The 25,463-nt window shown below is 46.0% G+C and overlaps 1 protein-coding gene across 1 annotated transcript in view; it reads left to right on the top strand.

The window, feature by feature from the left end:
• ULK2 (unc-51 like autophagy activating kinase 2) overlaps positions 1-25,463 on the top strand; it is a 93,545-nt gene that overhangs the window by 5,944 nt on the left and 62,138 nt on the right. The window contains exons 3-7 of the mRNA XM_056865264.1: positions 4,355-4,396; positions 19,459-19,491; positions 20,692-20,728; positions 22,780-22,953; positions 24,386-24,459. Of these exons, the coding sequence (XP_056721242.1) occupies positions 4,355-4,396; positions 19,459-19,491; positions 20,692-20,728; positions 22,780-22,953; positions 24,386-24,459 (360 nt within the window). The remainder of the gene's footprint in view (positions 1-4,354; positions 4,397-19,458; positions 19,492-20,691; positions 20,729-22,779; positions 22,954-24,385; positions 24,460-25,463) is intronic.

Here is a 25,463-nt window from a genome sequence, read left to right as displayed (position 1 = left end):
GCACTGAACAAAAAAGTCCTAGTGGTCCCTGGTCAAAAAAAGGTTGGGAACCACTGGTCTACTGAGACCCCCAGATCCTTTTCTCTCACACTACTGCCAAGACAAGGCTCCCCCATCCTATAATATGCATTTGATTTTCCTACCAAAATCCAGAACTTTACATTTACCTGTGTTGAAATGCATTTTATTAGTTTTAGCCCAGTCTCCAGCCTGTCAAGATTATCCTGTATCCTGGTTCTGACTTCTACCATATTTGCTACCCCTCCCAGTTTAGAATCATCTGCAAATTTAATAAGCATCCCCTCTATTCCTTCATCCAAATAATTTATGAAGATGTTTAACAACACAGGGCCCATGACAGATCCCCGAGGCACTCCACTAGTCACTCCTCTCCACTAATTACTCCCTTCCTGCTCTAGACATTCTGTCCCTTCTGGAGCATGCTCTCCCCTCAGCAGGCTGGTTTTTTTGTCTCCCCTCTTCAACAGAGAAGCTCAGAGCAACCTATACGGCTCTCCCCTCTTTGATTTCATCCTCTCAACATCCCTGTGAGGTCGGTTAAGCTGAGAGAGAATTACTGGCCCACGGTCACACAAAGATGTTGAACAACACACGGCCCAGGACTGAGGCACTCCACTTGTCACTCCTCTCCAAGAGGATGAGGAACCTTTAACAAGCACTCTTTGGGCAGTTGATCTGTGTGGTGTCAAGTGTAATAAAATTACGCAAATGTTAGTGATGTAAGCAGCAGCGTTTCTGCTCCTCTATATTTTGTGGCATATGGAGAGAGTCTGGATCATGTGGAGGGTCCCCTACAGTTTCCTGCTTCTCACTGGATCAAGATACAGTTGTTAAAATAAAAATTTTAAACATGCATGTGTGTACATAGTATGGTATTGGCGATATCCCTCCTAAAGTTTATAGGGAAATGCCTCCATTGTTCTTCAGAAAATCAGTGTGACAGTTCTGCAGTTGTCATTGATCAGCAGATTTCTTACTGGTGCTGCATTTGGTGTCATGGGAAGCTGCAGTTAAACTCAAGTTGGGTGCAAATGCAGTTTGTTGCTGTGTTTGTGCCTGCGCCGTCTTCCTTCCACCTCCTCCTGCATTCAGCCTGTGATCGAACACTTCCCGGCTTGGTCTAGCTCCAGTTCACTGTGACTTCCAAATGCAAGTGCTGCAATGAATTGAAGTTTGTGTTCCCCCGAGTCCCTTAAGCTGATGCTCTAAAACTAGGGCTTAACGGAGGTTTCATATCTTGGCTTGTGGGGTGGGAAAGCAATTTCCTGAGGTTCCTGCATCTGGGCACCATGGCAGATTGGAGCTCGATTGAATGTTTTCCGGTTTCATTGAGGCTCTTTGCCTGAGAGGAGGAGGGAAGAGCTTGAACACCGCAGCACAGCTTGTAGGGATGTCTGAGTGCAGTACCTGTCAGCTCTTGTTGTATGCCCGCCCCAGCTCCTTCAGCCCCAGAAACAGAAGTAACAGCATTCTCTGCCCCCTCCCCGTTTCTTTTCTTCCTGTTGTACTGCAGGTTTCTCTCTCACCTGGCAGTTTGTTGTCAGGCCTTGCAACTTACCAATGCAGTGGTGTTCACACAGTTTTGCAGGTGCCAGGTTTATCCTACGCAGGGCTGCTTCCTGTGCCTAGCTCTCCCTTTGCTATCATTAGGGGAGGGGCCATGGCTCAGTGGTAGAGCATTTGCTTGGCATGCAGAAGGTCCCAGGTTCAATCCCTGGCATCTCCAGTTAAAGGGACTAGGCAAGTAGGTGATGTGAAAGACCTCTGCCTGAGACCCTGGAGAGCTGCTGCCGGTCTGAGAAGACAGTACTGACTTCGATGAACCAAGGGTCTGATTCAGTTTAAGGCAGTTTCACGTGTTCATCCCCTTTCCCCATTTGTAGGGTTGGAAACTGCCATGCTGGAGCCTTTCAGAAATCTTTCCCCATCCATCAGGCGTAGCATTATGCTTTTTTGAAAGCCACTTTAAGGCTACCTCAGAATTTAAGCATTTCAGCTATTCTCAGTATTTGCTCAGCAGCAGCTTGAGTTTCACTGGTTTTTTTTTTTTTTTTTAATAAACAAGGATGCTGTGATGGCACCATTCTTTGGCCCTGCATGAAGTGCGGCGAGAGCATCCGCGGCAAGCCTTTAAAACACCATGTTATGGCTTATGCTACAGTGAATTTTAGAGACAGTTTCCTCCTCCATTAAAGGATCGTAGGCAGTTGGGAATTGCTCCTGTTGTGCCTCGAGAGGCAGACTTGCTTAGGGCCACACATGAAGCTGCCTTATACTGAATCAGACCCTTGGTCCATCAAAGTCAGTTTTGTCTACTCACATTGGCAGAGGCTTTCCAGGGTTTCCGGTAGAGGTCTTTCACATCACCTACTTGCCTAGTCCCTTTAACTGGAGATGCCAGGGATTGAACCTGGGACCTTCTGCATGCCAAGCAGATGCTCTACAAACTGAGCCACAGCCCTCCCAAAATCAAATGATCGGTCCATCAAGGTCGGTATTGTCTACTCAGACTGAAAGTGGCTCTCAGGCAGAGGTCTCTCATACTACCTACTTGCCTAGTCCCTTTAATTGGAGATGCTGGGGATTGAACCTGGGACCTTCTGCATGCCAAGCAGATGCTCTACCACTGCACCATGGCCCTATACCATGGAGCCATGGGTCCCTAGAGCGTCCCCCCCCAGGCTGGGGGGGAATACCTGTTGCTTTTGATACCATTGGCAGTGGTAGTAATCCTGAGCAAGCTTGCAGTCAGAAGAACCCTTTGCAGTGGTTATACTCTTACCTGCCAGGTAGGGCCCAGACAGTGATCCTATGGAGCTACTGCTCTGCCCCAGGGGAGTCTCCTCCCATTCTTATTCTTAACGAGGGGGTTGCATGCTGTCCAACTATTAGGTGGTGACTCTCTTGACTCGCTACCTAGTGCGTCATCTAAAATTATTTTCCAGCTATGTTAATATAAAACTACCTTTACTTATTGCCACTAAGGGAGCTATGTATTTCAAAAAGAGCTGGGGCGATTCAGTTAACTGATGGCATTTATATTTTCCAAAGTTGTGAGTAGCTGTTATTTTGCTTGTCTGTCCATGGAGCTTCCGGTGCACCTTGACATCTGTTTTGCGCCTGACCTCATATGAAGTCTGTAAGAAGTTTGGGTCTTCGTTTGAAGAAAGCTGTCAAGCTACAGACTTTGGGGCTTTGCCCTGAGACAGCCCTCCTGCCCTGCCCCATTTTTGTCCTTAATATCCAGCCTGATTAAGAGTTCTGGGGAACACGAAGGTTTGCGATGCTATTTTGTGATATTTTGATCCTAATCAAAGGTGGTGGTGTTATGTTTGGATTTCCCCCCCCTTTGGACCCGGACAGCTGACTATAGTCTTTGCCCCACTAGAGTTGGTCTGAGAGGGAGGGAGATGACAAAATTCTGTCTTCTTTCCCAGGGCTTTTCAAATCCTTGTCAGGAAATTTGAAGCACTATAAATCAGCTGATGGCATCATGTACAGAGCCAGATGAGGCAGTAGAAAGCCTTGCACAGTTGCCTGGGGTCAGGGATGAACTGCCCACTACTCCAGAGATGATGGAGATGTTTATTTGGAAGGTTGTGCTGTTGTGTGGGGTTGCCCTTCCTTAGAGGATCAGGTGTACCACAGAGGGCTGGATCCTGGATATGGTCTTGCTTCCAGAACGCTGGATTGCGGCTGTTTCTGGGAGTGCCTTTTATCAGCTGAAGTTGGCATGCTTGCTGTAATTGCTCCTAGAGAAGGATGACCTAGCTGCTGTGATACATGATCTGGTTGGACTGCTGTAAAGTACACTCTGAATGGCCGCCCTTGAAGACTGTTCAGATCTTAGTGATATACTTACCAGTGGGACTATGCTGACGGGAGGGCATAACTGTTGTGCTGAAGAGTTTCATTTACTCCAGATTTATCTCTGGGTATAATGCAAAGCGCTGGTTTTAGTCTTTAAAATCCCTAGTGGCCTGGGCTCTGGAGGTCTTGGGGAGCATCTTGTACTGTAGGAGGGCATCAGCAGAGGCCTTGTTCTGCTTCCCGCTTTGGTCTCCAGTAGAGTGATGGAGGCAAGGGGTGTAGGGCCTTCTTGGAAGTGGCCCATGTGCTCCATGATGCTCAGAACGCCAGCTCTTCTGCATCTTTCAGGGAAAAGGCAAGCAAGCTATTTTTGAAGGACAGTGATTGGACTTCTGAAAACTGGTGGCTGTTGCCCATATCCTGAACACCAGCCATGAAGGCACCTTTGCTGAGTGTTGGTCCTCCTTGCAGGGTTGGTTTTGCAGCAACTCTCTGAATTTCTTGTTTTATTTTTTCCCCCCAGGAACTTCAACATGAGAACATCGTAGCTCTCTATGATGTCCAGGTAAGCTTGTTTTCTGGTGTGGACAGAATTTTTAAATATGTATGTATCTGCATATGCTTATCAAAAACACCTGTCTGGCGGTGGTGTGAAAGGAATCTCTACCCCTTCCAGGTGGAAAAAAAAATTTGGGGGGAGGAAGAATAATGGTTTGGTTTGTAAACTAGGCAGTTGTGATTAAATAGGTACTATTGGATGTACAGAGCTGGGCACCTTACGAGAAGCACTGTGTATGGCAGGCCATGGTATTTGAAGAACAAGGGTGTGCTTTTTGTACAGGAGGAATGGGTCTCTGGGGAGCATTCACAAGTGGATGGAGTAAGAGCTGACACTGTGCCCACCACTCTTCTTTAAAGGTTGGGCTTGGCATGCTTCAGATTGTGGACTGGATCGCCACAGCTAACAGGGATGGTTACACTGGAGGGCTTGTTGCTGGCTACTGGCCACTTGGCCTGGTGACTTCTGCATCTTACGTGTGTGCTTGCCACAGTATTTGTGCATCTGACCCACAACATGTTCAGGGCCCACTGCTGGGAATCTGTGTGCCCTCTGGAGCAGAGACATGGATATAAAATTATATTTAGGCTAAAATTATATTGAGGGCTTTTCTGACATGCGTGGGTGTCCAAAGTGTCTCCTTCCTGTCATCAGGAGGAAAAGGTTGTTAGTTCAAGGTGTTTTGGGCAGTGTGTTTGCCTCTCTTTGAGTTTCTTTGAGAGGGAGATGTGTGATGTCCCCTGAGGATTGCAGTGGCTGAATGTAGTTCTATTTATGACAGGGCAGGTTGCGCAAGTTAGTTATGCAGCTTCTCATCCCCAAGGTCTTTCATACTCATTCTTTTGAGCTGTCATAATTCTCTAGTTGGTATAAAAACAGGGGAATGGATAGCATGTCATAAACATGGTGACCTTTTGTTGGGATTCTTCTTCCTGCCGCCCAATTTGCTGGCTGTGGAATAGGGTAGAAATTAGAGGTATCTGGTTGTCTTGGCCTGTTTGGCCCCAGAATGAAAGGAAGTAGGAAGATGCAGTGGGCAGACCGGTCGCTGGCTTCATCTCTCAGTCTTCACTTCTTTGGGCGGGTTTGCCTGTCTGCCTTCGCCTTGGGCCTCTGCCTCTTTCTGTTGCTGTAGCAGATTAACAGACCTCCTGAAGGTGAGGTCCCTGTCTTGTTGGCCTTGGTGTTTTTGGACCTGATCCTCAGATGTGTGTCCTGTAAGGCATTGCTCAGTTACTGGATCAACTAGTCATTTTGGGCTGAGCAGGAGTGGAGTGACCCCTCTGCCCTGTTAATTTCCCATCTTCCATGTAAGCCAAATGAGTCGGAGGGCTCCAGTTTGCTTTGTTGCTGGTTCTGGGAGCTTTTTAGAAGCCACAGAAGTTGTGGAGATGCATGGCTCTTTTCTAATTAGCAAATGGAGCATCTGAGTAGTGGGCCAGGTAAGGAGTCATTTTCAGGCTGGGCTTCGTTTGCAGGCTACTGAACGCATGCCACTGTTACACAGAGGTCTGGCATCTGCTGCCGTGAGATTATCTGCAGTCCAGGCTTTAGCTGGTTCTGTCCCTGGCAAGTTGCTAAAGACCTTGGAGCCCGGAAGGCAAATCAGATCTCATGTTCATGTTTTCAGTGCACAGGATTTTCACATGTACCTTGCATTCTGAATTGGCAGACTTGTAGCTCTGGAACATTGTGTGTGTGTGTGTTTGTGTTAGTGTGAGAGAGACAGTGTGTGTCAGCAGTGCCAGCCGCCTTGGACATCATTTCAGTTGGCTGGAACATTCTCTAGGTAAGCAGGGACTCATCATCCTTTCCAGCATGCCAGAAATTGTTTCCTGAAAATGAAATGCGGCATGTGGCAGCCAGAGTTAAAGATCTGTAATGGCTCAGTGGGGGCTGCTGCCACAAATCCCAACAGAAAGACTTGCCCTTTTGCCATTGTGGGAGAGCTGAAGCCAACCGTGGCATACCCAGTCTCCGTATAATAGATGCGTCGGAGGGAGGGATAGCTGTGTCAGTTCTCTCAGAGCCTGGCTGGCCTCATGCTTAAGATTTTTTCCAGCTTGAGTTTGTGCTCCGAAAGGGTCAGTTTGGGTCCCCTCATCCTTTTGGCCTTTGGTCTCTCCCAACCCTCCCCCCCTGTCTTCTCTAGCATTGGCACATTCAAGACTTATTTTAGCAGCTGCTGTAGCTGAAGGTCAGGGAAGAAAGCAACGTAATGTTTTTACGTGTGTGCTATATAGTGCAGTGTAACACAACATTCAAGCAAAATACCACCAGCTGCTAATAGTTGTATTATGTTGAAAGGTAGAAATCATGGGGATGGTAGTGTTTCAGTTGCCTGTTTGTTTTGCTGTAGTTAGCACAGAGGAGTTCCCCTGCATTCATGGGTCAGCCTGTGTCTAGGCTGCTGCAGACGGCTCTGATGATGAAATGCTTGTTTTTGTTTTTAAATTCCCTGCGCATGGAAAGCTACTTGAGGAGATAAACTTTTTCCAATGTTTTCTGTAGGCAAGGGCTTTTTGTGTGTGTGCGCACCACCCCTCCTGCAGTCTAAACCAGTACTGCCCCAGACACAGGATGACCATTTTATCTGTGAGAACCAAGTTGTGTGGAGTAATGGCCTTCTGGTACTGTGGAGCCTTGCATATTAGTTTGTGAGCCAACATGATTCATGTGTGTTTTCTTTCTGGTCCTGCTGTGGCAGTCACTTAGACACCAGCGCACAGTAGCCACGCTGTTCTGCTGCGGTTTTGAGTGATCATTTTGCCGTTTAGCAGCCTTTCTGGTATCCTGTCACCCCTCATGGCCTATCTTGCTTTTTCTGACTTGCTCATCAAACTCTTGACTCAGAGGGAAGGAGTAGAGCCAGCTTCTCTTACAAGAAAGTGACGTGGAAACATGATTCCCATATTTCCCTGGACTGTCTTGGAAAGACTCTGAACTCAGTAAAGGTTAGCTGTAAAATGCCTTGTAGCTCGGAGCCTAAAGGCAGCGTTTGGGGGGGGGGGAGCATGTTTGCATTTCTTTCAGCTTTCGCTTAATTAAAAGCCTGGCTATTTGCTAGGGGAGAGGATGTATGAATGTCATCTCTTTTGGATGTATTGTATGGGTGTTTAGAATGAAATGTAGAACTTGGCAAGATGTGGCATCCTGTTGAGGCAATTGATCTCTGTGAAATATATGTGAAAGAGCGTGGCAGTGGACAAAAATGAAGAGAGCGTTTCTTTGCGCCTCCATGCTTGCAAAACACCAGGTCTGCATAGTTAACCTAACAAGACTGTATTAATTTATAAGCCTTGAAGAACAAGAATGTCTGCGTCTGGGCTGGCCAGCTTGACCTGTCTTTGTTTTTATCCTATCTTTAGGGAATGAATTTTCACCCGCCCCTTCCAAAGAGAGTCTGGGTAGTGGAGTGGGCCAGGCAAAGTACTTCTTCACACAGTGTGTAAATTGCCTTATGGAGCTCATTGCCTTAGGGCGCAGAGATGGCCCACAAGCATTGATGGTTTTAAAGGGGGCTAGACAAATTCATGGAGTGCTGGTCCACCCCAGTGGCTGTTAGCCATGATGATTAAATGGGACCTTTGTATGCCAGTTGTGTGGGAGGGGGCCTGCTGTGTTATGAAGCTTATTTTTGGGAGACCAGTGGAGCGACATCAGGTGTCCCCCTCCTGTTCTGCCCCCTTTCTGTCTTCCATTTTTATTCTGCCCTTGGAGGAGCTCAGTGCCATATGCATGATTCTCCCTTCTCTCATTTTACTCTCACAACAGTCCTTGGAGGTAGATTAGGTAGACCTTGGAGCCAGCAGACCTTCTGGTTTGGAATGCAGACTTTTGGCATCAGACTTTTTCTTTCACTTCCATGGAAGCAGCAGCTGGCAACATGCGCTTCAGGCAGTTTGAAGCGCAAAAGGCCTCTCTCTCCCTGATGTGAGTTCTTTGACAGATCCATTAACTTTGCATTGAAAGGGCTCATTGTTTTTTTGGGGGGGTTTTTTGGTCAAAGCCTCTGGCAGAAAAGATGATGAGCAGATAAAATGCAGGTGGGAGTGTTGAATGTTGGCAAATAGTTTTTTGCTCAGAGCTGTAAGCCTGCTATATAGGATGGAGTAAAGTGCCTCTTGCATTTATCAAACAGCTGCCCATCTTTATTTTAATGATACTGTTCATGTGGCCATTTTGGCCCTGAACAATGTCACACTGAGACTAAAAAAAAAAGGAACTATCCAAATCACCCATAAGGAAATTAGTATTTTTTTTAATCTTAATTGACTGGGAAAATTTTTTGGCTACTGCCAATTTAGTATTAAAATCCACCCCTGCTAAAAGAACCCTCAGATTATCCAGTTCAGAGACAGATTCCTGAATAAAAGGCTTTATCCATCTGTCTCTAGCCTCGTTGAGCAAGTCACAGCTAAACAAGAAATGCTGAGGAGTGTCTATTTGGCCAGAACCACATTGACATACTCTCTCACAGTACGGTACCCTATTTAAACGACCTATTAACTCCCCTGATGGGATGGCATTCAGTCTAGCCAACATAAATTATCGTCTGTATCGTGTGATTATCAGAAAATCAAAGTACACTGGGAGGGATTGCGGCAAGTTTAGACCAAGGTATAGAGGTGAGCACACCCTACATGCTCTTATTGCCCATCATCATCTTTTGGCCGATTTCAAATGGAATATGTGTCTGCATAGGAGTGCTTTGTAGAATTAGTGTTAGAGATATAAGTGTGGGGAAAGAGGCTTGAGCTACTTTTTTGGACTGATCTGCAGCCGGGTTGAATATGGGACCCTAGCTCTTCCTTGTTGAAAAACCAGGAGGTACCTGAATAATCTGATCCGGTGGCAATTTTTCTCCCAAAAGTTGCTTCCCCCAAAGGCAAATGTTACCTGGTATCGTACGCCAAAGGCTCACAAAGGCGCTCGCAGGTTCCAAGGTTGGGGACCCCTGCTCCAAGCCAGTGGTTAGTAACTGGTGCCTGCAGGCCCAGAGCCTGCCTGCAAACAACCAGCAACTGGTTCATTCACTTATTTTCCCCTTCTCCCTGAAGATCCACTCATGGAGGGGAGAAAACAGGCAAAGAATGTGCTCTATCATTCACTTTATGGGGCCTTCCCATAATATGAAGCTGGTATAAAAACGTCAAACTGTCGATCCATTTAGCTCTGTATTGACTGGTAACATCTTTCTGGGGCCTCAGGCAGAGAAGAGAAGAAGACTGATATGATAACCACCTTTAAGTACTTGAAGGGCTGTCACATAGAGGATGGTGCCGAGTTATTTTCTGTTGCCCCAGTAGGTCGGACCAGAACCAACGGGTTGAAATTAAATCAAAAGAGTTTCCGTCTTGCCATTAGGAAGAACTTTCTAACAGTTAGAGCGGTTCCTCAGTACAGCAGGCTACCTCGGGAGGTGGTAAGCTCTCCTTCTCTGGAGGTTTTTAAGAAGAGGCTAGATGGCCATCAGTCAGCAATGCTGATTCTGTGACCTTAAGCAGATCATGAGAGGGAGGGCATCCTGGCCATCTTCTGGGTATGGTATAGGGGGTCACTGTGTGTGTGTGTGTGTGGGAGGTAGGTGTGAATTTCCTGCGTTGTGCAGGGTGTTGGACTAGGTGACCCTGGTGTGCTTTTCCAACTATGATTCTATGACTTCCTGAGATTGTTTAAGCAGTGATTGAACATGGGGCCATCTGCATGCTTCTTATTCCTCATCAGACTGAGAACGGAAGAGGAGGTGTAGCACACATCAGAACAAAGAGATGGCTGAAGCAGACTTAATACGATACTAGTTTCCAGATTTTCCTGATGCATTTTGAATGTTTTTACTCAGGGTAAGCATAAATTGAGAGATCCAATAGCCGAAGGTATGTAATACCTTTTATTAAGAGAACCCAAAATAACACAATAGGTTACTCTAGCTCTGTGAGTTCTCTAGAACTCTTCATCAGATTAAGTGTTAAAGGGTGAGGGGGGATATTTAGGCCATGGTTATGATGTTGGCAATAATGGGCATTTCTGTCTGCATAATAGGAATCTTTGTTCATTTCAGTGGCCTCTATACAAGATGCAGACTAGTCTTATGATCATGGTTCTTAAAGCATCTCCTTACCCCCCCCCTTTCTTGTTCTCTAAAACCCAGTTTAAGAAAGAGTTCTTGAGAACTTGAACACTTGCAGAGTGTGTTTTCAGTTGGTCTTAATCAAAGGTATTACATGGCTTCTGTTTTTAGATTTGGCTGTGGACCAAGGCAGCTATCTTCTTTTTGAGCGAGAGAAGGACGTCTGGTTTGTGTGCAGTCTCTTTCCAGGTTAATAAATGCACTGGTTTCACCAGTTCTGTGACTGTAAAGTCTGTACAGGCTTCCTGCATACAGTGAAGCAGTGTGTTGCCCTCTTGTCCCGCATCATCAAGAAAGCCAAGCAGGGTGGATAAAAATATTTTTTTTAAAATAGATTTTAAAATTTAATTTGGATTTTTTTATTTAAATCCAATTTTAAAAAAATATAATGCTTTTTGGGAAGAAATGTATCTAAAGATAGTTTTCTATTTGATACATCACAGTCCAAAAGTTTTCTATTTGATACATCATAGTCCAAAAATTATACATCATGAAATAAGGATTAGTTTTTAATTGTGTAGCATGCAGATGTATATTGATGCAGTGTTTACTTTTTTGGCAAATTAATTCCATTAATCCATTCACAATGTCATGCTCTTCCAGAGGTTTTTGTAAGACTATTTAGGGCATTTTTTCTATCTAAAAGATATTATCACCGATGCTTGGCTTTGCAGTTCTCAAAACTATGAGTATGTGTCTGCAGAGATAACATACCTCTTCTTCACAGCAAAAATGTTATAAAAACTACAGAGTTGAAAAGACCATAATCCCATAGTTCCTTTGTAAATCTATGTACACAGAATCAACCACTTTAGTCGGGTGTCAAACATAAGGCCCGTGGGCCGGATCCTGCCCATCGAAAGCTCTTATCTGTCCCATGGGTAGGGTTGCCAGGTCCCTCTTCGCCATCAGCGGGAGGTTTTTGGGCCGGAGCCTGAGGAGGGGTTTGGGAGGGGAGGGACTTCAATGCCATAGAGTCCAATTGCCAATCTCTGTTGGATGGAGATCAGTTGTAATAGCAGGCGATCTCCAGCTAATACCTGGCGGTTGGCAACCCTACCCATGAGCCAGCCAAGGTAGCCCCACCCCCTTTTTATGTCATATCTGGTCCTTGTAACAATTTATGTCATATCTGGTCCTTGTAACAATTGAGTTCAACACCCCTGCCTTAAGTGCTAAGTTTTAAGAAGTTCAGTGAACAGAAGATTGTTTGGAATGGAATAGATCTACACAAGCTCAGTGTGAGGAGAGAGGGGCAAGCAGTAAAAATGAAAGTTAAACCTTTTGAGCAGAATATTCCACAAGCCTTGGTATCTTTGTGTGTATATCCTGATGTTTATCATATTATTCTCTCCCTGGAGGAGAAAATCTATAATGACATCAGGCCGTAAAAGAGTGTAGAAAACCACGATTTAAATCTAGTCTTATTGACTAATGATTTAAATCATTCTTTAAATCAAATCCACCCTGAAGCCAAGTAATAGCAGATGAGCTGCCTACCAGCTAGGCCCACGGGTTTGCCCAGATGCCCTTCTGGAACAGGGTATGCACTAGAATGCAGCTGCACATTACAGAGGATGCCCATCACAGGATGCAAACTTGATTTGCAGGGCGGCATGTGGCCGGGCCAAATAGTTGCTCAGCATGAACAGTGTGTTCACTTAGAACAGGTGCTGGCATCCTCATGCATGTACAGGGATTCCAGGTCAGATGCTGGGCAGGTATGCCACAGTCTGTATAATAGGTTCTGAAAGTCCAGGACATTTCAAAACCACAGGATTATGGTAAAGTTTAAACTTCAGTGCTTATTGACTGCCAGATAAACATTTCCAATGAGCCTGACTTAAATATAGACTTTTGGGAGAATGATGAGTAAACGGGTGTCTGTGCAAAAACAAAACAAAATAAATACCCTTTGCTCTTCAGGAGATCAATGTTTGTAGGTTGTTTTGGCCCTTAGTTTAGAGCAGTGGTTCCCAAAGGGGCAGTACCACCCCCTGGAGGCGGTGGGATTACCTAGGGGGGTGCTAAGAGGCAAGGAGGCAGCAGGGGGGGAGCTAGAGGTAGGCCCCTTCAACTGTGCTGTTGGGTAGGGGGCGCTGGGGTTGAGTTTGTGGAACCAAGGGGGCGGTGGCCCAAAAAGTTTGGGAACCACTGGTTTAGAGCCTCCAATTCTTCAAGATCATGGTACAAATTTTGCCCTGACCTGGATAGCCGCAGGTTAGCCTGACCTCAGATCCCAAAAGCTACGCAGGGTTTTCCCTGGTTAGTATTTGGATGGGAGACCTCCACGGAATACCAGGTTCATGTCGCAGGCAATGGCAAACCACCTCCCTCTTGTCTTGAACACCCTGCGGGCTTGCCATAAGTCAGCTGTGACTTGCCGCAAAAAATAAATAAATACAAATTTGAACAATGAGTATCTGTGGTTTTAAAATACAGGCTCTCCTTACAGATTCCTCTTTAGAGCTTGCTTGCTTGCCCTCCTGGCAAACCACGCACGCACCCACACAGACACAGCTGTGCCTGTGGTGCGGAGACCGGCGAAGCATTGTATTCTGGGCATCCTGAATAGTTTGCCTTTGGAAAGCTGTTGCACAGAGTTCCATCAGATGGGAGAAGGAGGTAGTGAGAAAGTGGCTACTAAGCCAGCTCATTTTGTCATAAACAATTTAACCATCAGGGTAAGTAGAGTGGCCAGTGAGGAATGCACTTGCCTTTCAGAGGTAAATGGGTTATTCTCTTGGTTAAAAGCCCTGTCATTTACTGCTGGGGAGGGCGCTGGACTGATGGCAGTTTGTGCGGGCTCCATCTGCTCTGGGCAAAGGGGTGGGTGGTTCCTGGCCGGATAATCATCAGCCATGCTAGTAGAAGTTGGCCTTTGACTGCTAAAAAGAGCTTCTTTCCTAGGAGTTTCCCTCCTTCGGAATGAGCCTTGCAAAGTAAACATATCTCTAATATTTTGACATTTGGAGCCCAACAGAATCCCATTGAGTGCACTTCTGCATAGCTGAGGAAGGAAAGGTTTATGGACTTTCAAAAACGTCTCCTCTTTTCTTAAGCTAAGTGCCAACTTATCCTTGGGTTACACCAACAGGATGAGAATAAGGTTTCAGCTAAGTGCCCTGTGTGATTGTAACTCCATGTTGAGGTGGCGTAGTGATTCCACTTCTTTGCTGTATTGCTGTGACAGTGTAAGAAACAGTTAAGGGTAAAGGGGGAGTAAAGAGCAGAGGAGGGGTCGGCTCAGTCACAGCCTTGTCCATCACAAAGCTAGAACTGCTGTCTTCAAATACATATCCACAGGTCTCAGCCTTTCCTCTGGCACGGATACTCGGGAGCGCAGTACTGCGGGTATATAAGCCCCAGTCAGGGAGCACAGTTTACATACCAAGCCGACCATGGCATGTTTTTGCTCCCTTTGTTCCTTAGAACAAAGACTCACACATTAAACTTGTGTGAGAGAAAGGACTCTACTACGGTTACTGTTCAATTAAAAAACTGTTCCGGGTGCTTCATGCAACGGCTAAGAAATGGCCCTTACTTCCTGCAGCCATCTTCATCGAGGATGATCTTGTAATGGGAGAATGAGCTGTGGGTTCTGCTCTCCCGGGGCTAAGAGTCTGCCCCTTGCCCATCTGTGTCCCCCTAGAGGGGTGGTCTCCAGCATCTCAGCATTTATGGCTTTCCTAGGTACTGCTGTTGGGACGTGTGAAGTGGGGAACAGTTGTAACACCTGCTGGAGGGAAATAACCAGCTGGCACTTGTAACTTGTAGTCAATTATCTTAGGGCTTGGCTGGGGTGAAAGGCACATTGGGCATATTTGAGTCAGCCTTCAAAGTTACCAGGAGGTCATGCTGGTATGACCCAGGGCCATCTCCTGATTCAAAGCCCCTGAAAGACACTGGGGTGGCAAGAAGTTTAAGTTGCTACTTTTGTCCCTGGTTGTAGTGTCATCTTGAGTGTTTGTGTGCCCCTTTCCTGTTTCCTGAGAGACCACACCAGGGTTCAGATTTGTACATGAGGCCTGTGTTGGGTTTTTTTGCTTGGTTATGACTCCAGCTAGGGCCTCTTCATGAGTGGTACCTAGATCTGGGATCCATTCCTTGTATAAGGAAGACTGCACGTGAAGGGCTGGGTTGTCTATGGGTTGTCCCCCCCCCCCACCACCACTTGTTTGTTCCTGTGTTGCTCTGTGACGTGGGCAGCTGGGGTTATCCTCCCTTCCGCTTCTCCTTTTTGCTATCTAGTAACAATGTTGGCCAGATCCCCAAAAGGATCGTTTTTGCCTTGTGGCAGCTGCATTTCCCTCTTCCAGAAGAGCCAGTGTGGTGGAGTGTCAGACTAGTGTCTGGGACACCCGGGTTCAGATCTCCTCTTGTGCCATGGAAGCTCACTGTGTGATCTTGGGCCAGTCACACTCTCTCAGCCTAACCTACCTCACAGGGTTAGAATCATAGAGTTGGAAGGTACCACCAGGGTCATCTAGTCCAACCCCCTGCACAATGCAGGAAATGTACAACTCACTCCCCCCACACACCCCCAGTGACCCCTACTCCGTTTCCAGAAGATGGTCAAGGTGCCCTCCCTCTTATCATCTACCTAAAGTCATAGAATCAGCATTGCTGACAGACAGCCATCTAGCCTCTGCTTGAAAACCTCCAGGGTGGGAGAGCTCACCACCTCCCGAGGAAGCCTGTTGTACTGAGGAACCGCTCTAACTTTTAGAAAGTTCTTCCTAATGTCTAGATAGAAACTCTTTTGATTTAATTTCAACCTATTGGTTCTGGTCCGACCTTCTGAGGCAACAGAAAACAACTTGGCACCACCCTCTATATGGCAGCCCTTCAAGTACTTAAAGGTGGTTATCATATCACCTCAGTCTTCTCCTCTCCAGGCTAAACATACCCAGCCCCTTCAACCTTTCCTCATAGGACTTGGTCTCCAGACCCCTCACCATCTTTGTTGCTCTCCTCTGGACACGTTCCAGCTTGTCTAAGGATAAAATGGTAGAGAGGAAGAACGATGTAAGCTGCTTTGGGTCCCCATTGGGGAGAAAGGCAGGGTACAAATGAATTGAATAAATAGAAACTTGGGTCTGCGACATCTCTCTGCTTTGCTGTTGTCTTCAGAGCTGCTGGTTGGGTCCAGCTGCTATGGCTGCCCCCAAGCTCTATGTGGGCAGGGCATGTTCTTTCTCATCCCAAGTGGCTTTTTCCCACAATTTTTGCTGCCTTCACACAAAGAGCAGTACAAGCTTGTTAAGTGTAGTATTTGCGATGCGCGCATGCAGGCATAGGTGCCGCAGCAGGGCGCGAACCCTTCTCTTACTGGTTGTGAGTGCTGATCCTGACTGTTCTGAATGGCCCTTCTTCCTCTCTCGCCTGGCGAAGGTTGTGTTTTTGAGCAGCCAAGGGATTCTGATGCTGTAGAAGTTATGGCTGCAGGTAATGGATTGCGTCACTCGCTGCACTGGGACAGCCCCCAGTGGTTTTCCCACAGCTGTGTGCTTGTATGTTTCCTTGGGGGAGAGTGTGGGGTTGGGTGAGTGATACTGTTGTAGCATTCCTGCCGTCGCTTTGTTTTGATGTAAGAGCTGTTGATAAAGCACTGTGGACGTTGCTTCCAGGGGGTTTGTGGGAGCGCTCATGGTCGATGTTAAGGTTCTTGAGAATGACATCACTGTATTTTCTGCTGTTGGGTAAGTGAAGTCATAAGTCCTCACATGAAGCTGCCTTATACTGAATCAGACACTTGGTCCATCAAAGTCAGTATTGTCTACTCAGACCGGCAGCGGCTCTCCAGGGTATCAGGCAGAGGTCTTTCACATCACCTGCTTGCCTAGTCCCTTTAACTGGAGATGCCGGGGATTGAACCTGGGACCTCCTGCATGCCAAGCAGAGACTCTGCCGCTGAGCCATAGCCCCTCCCCTAGGAGAGGATCCTGATCCAATTTTGCAGGTGTGACCTTAGGTGTAGCAGCAGGCCTCTTCTGGACTATGACTCCGCCCTACCTGCTTCTGCCGAAATGCATCTGGTTTTATAAAGCTACTTAAGTTAGGGACCTTGATAGAAACGCACAAGGGTTTTCATTTCCCTTAGGGAACCCATCATGAATGAGAACTATTCAGAGCTCTTATAGGAGCTGTATTCGTTTGATAAGATTACTTGTGATTGTTGGTACTTTTTTGTTGTTGTTTCAGCTTTCTTAAGGAAATGGTTTGTTCACAAATAATGTGCATTTGCACACATTTATGTTTTTATGAACTTTAAAAATGTGTTTACACCATGTGCATCTCCCTTTTCCAATAAACATCTTGAAGCTGTAAAATGGACTTAAAATGGCCCGTTGTTTTAAGGCTAGGAGGCTGGATTAGATTTAAAACGGCAGTTGCAGTTGTCTTGGGGGAGGAGGTGCCACATCCATCGTGGAGCACTTTGCAGACGCCGCCCACTTTTGCATCCCTGCCATTTCAGCTCCAAAATTCCCTCTCTATTTTTTCTTCTTTCTTGACCTCTGACTCTGTTTCATGACCTATTCTGCTTCCATGTGACAAAAATGTCCTGTTAAATGTATATAATTTTAAACGTTCTTCCATAAATTGTGTATAAATGGCGCCTGCTCCGTCAGACTAAGAACTTCCACTGCTCATTGCTAGGCCTTTACAGTGGTGGCCCCTACAGGCTTATTGAGAATGTCAGGGAAGGCAGGGACCCTCGTGTCCTTCAAAAGGCTAGGCCAAGCTGTTTAGTTCATGGTGAAAATTGGACTCGAAACATGATTGGAACCCCGTTCTTCATACCCCTTGTTTTCACAGGCTATTTGCAGCTCTCACAGGTTCTTGCTTTATATGTGCCGAAAATCTACTGCGTGTGGTCTGTTGATTTCTCTCTCCCCCCTGTCCCCATTTGGGAAGCAAAGGTCACCATTTGGTTTCTGGAAGGCTACGAGCCCATACACAGTTGGATCTTTGTCCTTGGGATGATCCGTTCCCTCCCACCAAGCTGCAGTCTGAATTCCAGACAAGTCAGGAGAGGTCAAGCACGTTGGGAGGATCTCGGCTGTGTTGTTGTATCAGATTTCTGCTGGGCCACGAGACGTTCACGTCAGGAGCACAGCTGTGCCAACCGCTTGCTAGGCAGCTTGTCTCCAGAATCTGCAGGGAGCTTTGAATTTAACTCCCTTTGCCCATCTTACCGGGCTGCTGAGGCTTCCAGATTTCTTCTAGGTCTTAGGCAGCTTTAATAGGAGGCCCCTTCTCTGACCTTGAGCTGCCCAAGGGGCAGGGCCCTCCGTCCTTGTTTGGCTGGGGAGCAAGTGACTTTCCTTCAAGAGGTATTTCGCTTGGGTCACTGTTCTGAATTCCTGGGATGTTAAGACTCAGGGCCAAACCTCTCCCAGTGGATTTTGTTCACTCCATTCTGTTAGCTTTGCGTGTTAAAATTCATTGGAAGCATTTCAGATCACTACCATAAGTCAGTTGCGACTTGACGGCAAAACACACACACCATTTCAGCTAGGCAGCTGTAAATGAAAAAGGTATTTCTACAAAGTACCTAAGAAGGCATGCAAAAGAAATCTGTCATTTCTGAGAAAGATGCTAGTGTAAATCCAGGGGAGGAGCTGTGGGTCAATGGGACAGCATTTGCTTGGCATGCAGAAGGTCCCAGGTTCAATTCCTGGCATCTCCAGTAAAAGCATCAGGTAGTAGGTGACGTGAAAGAGCTCTGCCTGAAATCTTGAAGCACTGCTGCCAGTCTGAGTAGACAGTACTGACCCTGCTGGACCAATGGTCTGATACAGTGTAGGGCAGCCTCATGTGTTCATGTGCTCAGGGCTAGCAACATGACATGGGTAGAAAAGATTCCCACAATGGTTGAGGAGAAACTAGATCCTTCTAAACCAGATTTTTTTTATTATATTAGACATTTATATTCAGCCCCTCAATGAAAGAACTAACAACATAATTCATGTAAGTTTAAAATCAGTCGTAGTAATAGTAAAAACACTCATTAAAATTACTAAGCTGACAAGAGTAAAATAAAACCAGCAAGAGAATCTTAAAAACGACAGAGCAGCGTTACTTGTAAAAAAAAATTAGAGTAAGATCAAAGACTGTAAAACAGAGGGAGGGCTGAAAAACCAGGCCCTTCTTCCAGAACCACCAATTAAACACCACCAATAAGAAAAAGTTATATCTTTGCTTGAGTGCAGTTGTCACACACACACACACACACACAGGAAGTCCAGGATGCCGTGGTAAAGTGCTTCCCTCACCTTTTGGTCTCTGCAGGTGGCACAGGTAGTCAAGGGAGGGGAGCTACAAGGATTGACAAGCTTTTTAACAAAAGATTGTGTAGCAACAGGATTCAAGGGTGTGCGATTACTTTAATTACAGAACACTAACTCAAAATGGCAGCTGTTTTTTGTTTAATGCCTGGGTTCCTGTCCTTGCACAAATAAATCTTAATTCAGCTGTCATGCCAGCTGGTGGTTTGGGCTCTAAACATGTACAGCCCAGAAAGGGAAGTCATGGTGTAGAGGTGTTTGTCTGCCGTCATTGCTTATCCTCTAGCGCTTGGTTTTACCCCTTCACTCCCGTCTTCGTGTTGCAGCAGCCTCTGAAGGCAGAGCACTGGCTGTAACTGAGGCTTGTCAAGCTGGACATTACGCCCAGCCATAGCACAAACCATGGTGTACCAGCTGCTTCAAACATGGGTTCTGAGCCTGGTCTGCTAGCCAAGCTCGAACCATGGTTTGTCAATTCAGACATCATACTTAACCATAGTTGACTGTGGTTTCTTGTAATGTATGAATTGAGCCAGAGTGTGGCTTTTTCCAAGAGTAAAACATCACACTTAGGTTAGAATTTGTTGCCTTGAGAATCCTTTCTGCCCCCCTCTTTAATAACCCCTTTCTCTGTTTTTCTCTTCCAGGAGATGCCCAACTCTGTCTTCCTGGTAATGGAGGTGTGTATTTATTTTTCTTCTACCGGATTTGAATAAACTTCTGTTTTTGTCCTATGTATTTGTCACAATTTTATCCTGACCTTTCTCTGAGGGTTCTCCCTTCCTCTAGTTTATCCTCACAACAACCCTGCCAGGAGCAGGTTAGGCTACGATAGAGCCAAAGATCTTATGGCGTAGTTGTTAGAGTGTGAGACTGGGGAATCCTGGGTGCTACTGCCCACTCAGCCATGAAGCTCACTGGGTAACTTGGGCCAGTTACTCTTCAGTCATCTACTTCACCAGGTTGTTGGAAAGATAAAATGGAGGAGAGAACCATGCATGCCGCTGAGTATCTTGGAGGATGAAGGGGAGGATAATATAAAAACAAACAAATGATCCTGAAGTCCTGTATGAATGTATTGAAGCCTGCAGGTGCTGTTGGAAATATTTGATAATACTCCCTCCTCCATGCCCCAGTTAAATAAATCCGCACTCAGAAATCCAAATTTAAAAATTCAAACTAGCTATATTTATACAACACACATTTATGTGTGTGCAGTATTATTTTAAAACGTTTCTTGCATCTCTTCCTCCACAGTCACAGGCTGTGGAAAGGAAAGGGTGAGGCGAAGGAGGAGAGTGAGATCTAAGAGGCTTAGTAGTGTACAAAAGAGCATCAGAGCTGGTTTGTCATTACCAGAATGAGCCCTGGAAATCTTGGGGGGCCCTTCTTCCCACCCTGGGGCCCAGAAATTTTCACTTCTGTGGGAAATGGGTTCCAGACAGCAAACTGCACTAGTGTTCTCTTCAAGCCAGAATTACACCTGGTTTAGATCTCCGGTTTCGAGGCAAGAGAACGAGGTGTAATTTTTGGTTTGCACATAATGACAAAGGTTTTCCCCCTCAAAATTCAATCTGTATGTACCACATGAGACTGAGTTTCCAAGGTTCATTCTCATCACAGCCAGCCATAGTTGGCTGTTATAAGCAAATCATGCCTTAACATCAGAAATGCAGTCAAAAGGTGCATTTGCATTCAAGGGAGGGGTGAGAAGGAAAAGGGGGAGACCACATAAGCCTGAAGGGATGCTTGTGACTTTAACAATGGTTAGGAGGGTGGAGAACATAGAATCTGCACCAGGCCTTTCAACAAGCAGCGTAAAGAATTCAGATGTCATCAGCACATGTCCAGATTACCCTGTTCTTTTCTCTCTTGAACAGTATTGCAATGGTGGAGACTTGGCAGATTACTTACAAGGTAATGGATTGCTGTTGATGCTTTGTTAATTGCTTGGAAAGTGTTTTGTGCTGTGATCCTGCTTTCTTTCTAGTTTTTGGCGGAACTCTTTCTGTTAAGATTCTGTTCGCCTTGAAGGATTTTTGTAAACTTCAAGTGAGGTAAAATAGGGAATACAATAAAAGATAGCTGTACAGTTCTTTTCTGCCATGCAGTTTCCCTCCTTATAGACCAGTTGAGTGAGCAATACATTTCTTTTAAAAAGCACCTGGGGAAGGGATTGTAGAATTGAGCCTGCAAGATGCATTACTTGTTTTGATGGGAACTGGTTTTCACGGGAACTGGTTCTAAACATTTCCTGATTTATCTGGAGGGCGATGAAAAGACCTTGCTTGTTGCTCCTGGAGGGAGCAATTCCTCTTCTTGTGGTTGGGCTGGGGCATGCAATAATAAGCTTGGGGGGGGGGGGAGAAACAGAAAAATCATGGACCCCTTGGAATCCTCCTAATTTGAAATTTTGAACAACGCCTCTCAACTGCCACAGGGAAGCAAGAAAAGATTTTGCCTCTGCAAAGCGCACCGTGCATTTCCCCTCAAAATGAATGCCGAAGGCTTCTCCCTCCACCTTCACATTTGTAAAGGGCCTATGATGCCTAATAGTAACAAGGGGAGCTTGTGGGAGGGCTGCAGGGGTGGGGAGCAGCTGCTATTGTTGGTGGGAGTCCCATGTGGAGAGAGATGACTCTTCTAGCTTCTATGTGCAGCTGTGGAGTGCGGCTGCCGCTTGAGGTTTTCATTTCTCTGACTGGGGTCTGTGTTTGGAGATGGGAACAAAGGCAGTGAGAACAAGTCTATGCCCAGCATCAGGCAAAGGGCAGACGTTGCCCACATGGTAGCAACGTTGATGAGTGTTTAACTTTCCCATCAGAGAGAATGTCAATCATTAACTCATATGGGAGAAAGTGAGCGGGTGTACTCAGGGGACACCTGCTCTCTGCCCCCATAACTTTAGCTGTTGAGAATTGAGCCATGCTCCTGTATGCTGTTCAGGTTTCTATTTTTTATTTATTTGTTTTTTTACAACACTTGTAGTTCTCCTTTCTTTGGAAGGCTCAAGGCAGATGCTGACTGTTTTGGTTTCACTGTGAGACAGCATGTTGGGGACCAGTTTTATTGCAAGGCATAATTAAGCCCTTTTGAGCCGCATTTCTCTCTGTAGGAGAGAAGCATCTGCTGAGTTCTCCCACTGAAATCGGGAAGGGGGGCTTCGAAGTACTGAGCGTCGTCTGGATAGTCTCCAGTGATTTGGGGGTGTAATGGTCAGTGCCAGTATTAAATGCTATAGTCCCACAAGAGGCAGTAGAGGTAAAGCGCTTCCCACAAGAGACAGTAAGGGTAACGTGCTTCTGTGTGGCTGCTTCTTCATGGAGGCCATTCTCTGTGGAGCTCTTGTTGCTGCTCCGAATGCCAGAGGCATTAACACTGGCAAAAGAGCCACCCATGCATGTTTTTCCCCCCTGCACTTTCCTTGCCTCAGCCCGTCATGGCTACCACGTACGCTTGGTTTGTATGCTTTCCTGTCCTCCTAAATTTTTATTTGACCTAGCCTCTGCTGAGAATTCAAGTCTAAAAATGCAGAACATGATCCAGCCTCTTTGAAGTCCCACTGAGGTCAGCTGGAAAGATCCATTTTTTGGTCCCCATTAAGGGGCCCTCAGAATGACTTGGATTGTGTGTTTGAGCTTTAAGCTTGTGTACTTCTACCTCATTTGCTCATTTCCTTCTTGGTACACTGTTGCCATCACATGGGATTAGGACAGGCGGCAGCTTGCATGTAACCCAGAATTGCAAACTGCAGCTTGACCGTGGCTTCCAGTTCTGGTTTCCAGGCAAATTATGTTTTGCCAGGAAACAGTAAGGGAATCACAGCCTGCCAGGACAGGAAGACGAAAAAAGGGAGCTCAGAAGTCTGTGGCACATTCCTGTTATGTCTGAACCAGCCGGTTGTTTCGCCTAGGTTGCAGTGTGCCTGGGAAATGCAAAAGAGCCCCTGTTTTTTCCCCCCTTCTCAGCCAAGGGAACCCTGAGCGAGGACACCATCCGGGTGTTCCTCCAGCAGATCGCTGCCGCCATGCGCATCCTCCACAGCAAAGGGATCATTCACAGGGACCTCAAGCCGCAAAATATCCTGCTGTCCTACACTAACCGCAGGAAGTCGAGCATCAGCAGCATCCGTGTCAAGATAGGTGAGTTGGGTTTTTTTGTTTCCCCCCCCAAAAGAATAAAGGAGTAAACATAAAAGGAAAAAAGGGGTAGGGGGGAAACGGGATTACAATAATGCATCAAAATATTTCAACTACTGTTCAATTATATAGAAGAAAAAGTATATACACTGGGTGGGAATATGTCTTTTATCCCAATTTGAACTCTAACATTCGAAAATGTAATATATTTCTTCTCTATTTCTGTATATTTGCTAAATTAGGCAAAAATACCTTTAAAAACACATTTTTAATATTATCCATATTGAATTCCTTGTAACTTATGCTGTTTTCACATAAGCATAATAAAGCCTCCAATTTAGAAACAATTCTTCTCTAGTACTTTTGTTTACTAAATTAGTTAGTTTTGCCATGACAGCATATTCTGCCAATTTATTCTTCCCTTCTATGTTGGGACCTTCATCTGATTTCCATTTCATGGCTAGTACCATTCTGGCAGCTGTGACCACATATGTATGCAATTCCTTAGATGCCTTTTCCAATGTTGCTGGTGTTATCCCAAGTAGCATTTCCTTAGGATCCAAAGCAAACTTAATTTTTGACATTGGTTGCATTGAGTTGGGGCTTTTTGGGCACTTCAACACAGCTGGTTTGGCAGAACTGACAACTCAACCCCAAAGGCTACTTTGGAAAGGCACTTCAAGCCGAAAAGTTGTGGTTCATTTGCACTCTTCCGTGGCATAATTTGCACAAAGCATACACACGCACAAGGGATGCACATACTGGTCCGCTGCTACGTTTAACGTTATTTAGGCATACACTTTAAAAGGTAAAGCAGGGACGAGAAAAACAGGTCCGCAGGCCTCCACGTCTGCTTGTCAGAGGGCTGTGATTGGGTCGCGCCCCTTGGCTGTTTGTCTGCTAGCGGAGGTTTCGACTCCTGCCTAGCATGTAAAATGGCCTTGCAGACCCGTTTCATTCCTGATGTGATTTCAGCAAGGTAGGTGGGGCTTATTTCCATCCTTCTTGATCGGCCATTTAGCTGCTGATGGGAGTTATTTCCTGATGACTCCAAACCGTTTAAGTTTCAGCTTGGAGGAGTGGTGGAAGGAGCAGCTTGGACCATTGATGGCTGGGGTGGTGGGACTCTCCGCTGGGGTAGTGGCGGGTGTCTCCTTCAGTTCCTGTTTCATTGCCCATCTTGCCAGCACAAAGCTGCATCTCGTTTTTTTCCTAATTAGCAATAAAGGGGGTGGGGGTGGATATCTTCTAAGCTGACTTATTGTCTTTATTTACTTCATTTATACCCCACCTTTCAGCCCAGCAGTTTACATCATTCCCCTCTCCTCCATTTTATCCTCACAACAACCCTGTGAGATAGGCTAGGCTGAGAGATCTCGGCTTAAGCATTGTTGGCATCCCCCCAAATCAGTGTTGTATTCTTTTCTCCGATCAGCTGACTTCGGGTTTGCTCGTTATCTCCAGAGCAATATGATGGCTGCCACCCTTTGTGGATCTCCTATGTATATGGTGAGTGATGAATTGTCGTGTTTCCTTTGATGGCTGCTGGTATAATATAATGCTGACATTATGTGGCTGAAGGAATCGCAGGTGTGGGAACAATTTAGAAACACCCCTGTGTTTTTTCTCCTTTAAGATTCTATAAGCTCTCAGAGGCTTGAGCAGATTAATTTGGGTGGGCTTGTTATGCTGCTTTCATGATTGCTCCAAAATTATTAGAGAGATGGGTCTTACGTGAGACAATGGTTCATGTCCATTATCAGTAACCCTTACAACTATTCTGTAAGGTAAGTCAGTATGATCCCATATTGTAGACAAGGGGCTGAAATGGGAAAGAACAGCAGCTTACCTAAGGGCCACCTTGTGAGAGGCAAAATTTGAACTGGGGATTTCTAGGCTTGCAGCTCAGTCTCTTAACTGTACTGCACTAACTAGTGAGAAGATCGTATCTTAATCTTGTTGTCTGTATCGAGCAGAACTGGCAGGTATAACTATTAACTATTACATGACATGAGCAGTCTTTGGGAAGAAGACTGTTTTTTTTACAGATGCGTAAGTTTTGAGCCAGACATTGTTCCAGTCAGCAGATTTGTAGTGGCTGCAGCAGATCGACCAAGATGGGGGGAGGGCTTTCTTTTTCCGAAGGCTTACTGGAGCTCTCCCAGCCAGCAGGTCTGTTCCTTGAGATGTCTGTTTGGACATGGCGTGGAACACAGCTGGGTGCAGTTGTTCCTCTTCCAAGAGGAGCATTCTTCTCTCAGTATCCTCCCCAGACATCCTGGGAGAGAGGCTGGCTGGGTCCCTGTGTAGCTACGGCTGGCCGTTCCCCTTTAATTTGATATAGCTGTGGGCCAATTCATACAGCCACACCTCTGCTTGGGGGAGGGGTTCTCCTTGACCAGTCCACACATTCAGTGTAAACAGGTCTTTTGAGTGGCTCGCTGTAAGCAAGCTCACAGCTTTCGTATTGTAGCTTGACCAATGTGTTTGGCAGGTGCACAGTTTTGTGCAAA

The sequence above is a fragment of the Euleptes europaea genome, chromosome 19 (assembly GCF_029931775.1).
Source record: "Euleptes europaea isolate rEulEur1 chromosome 19, rEulEur1.hap1, whole genome shotgun sequence".
Lineage (NCBI taxonomy): Eukaryota > Metazoa > Chordata > Lepidosauria > Squamata > Sphaerodactylidae > Euleptes > Euleptes europaea.
Note: the sequence above shows the minus strand (reverse complement) of the source record. Positions and strands in the feature narration are given on the sequence as shown.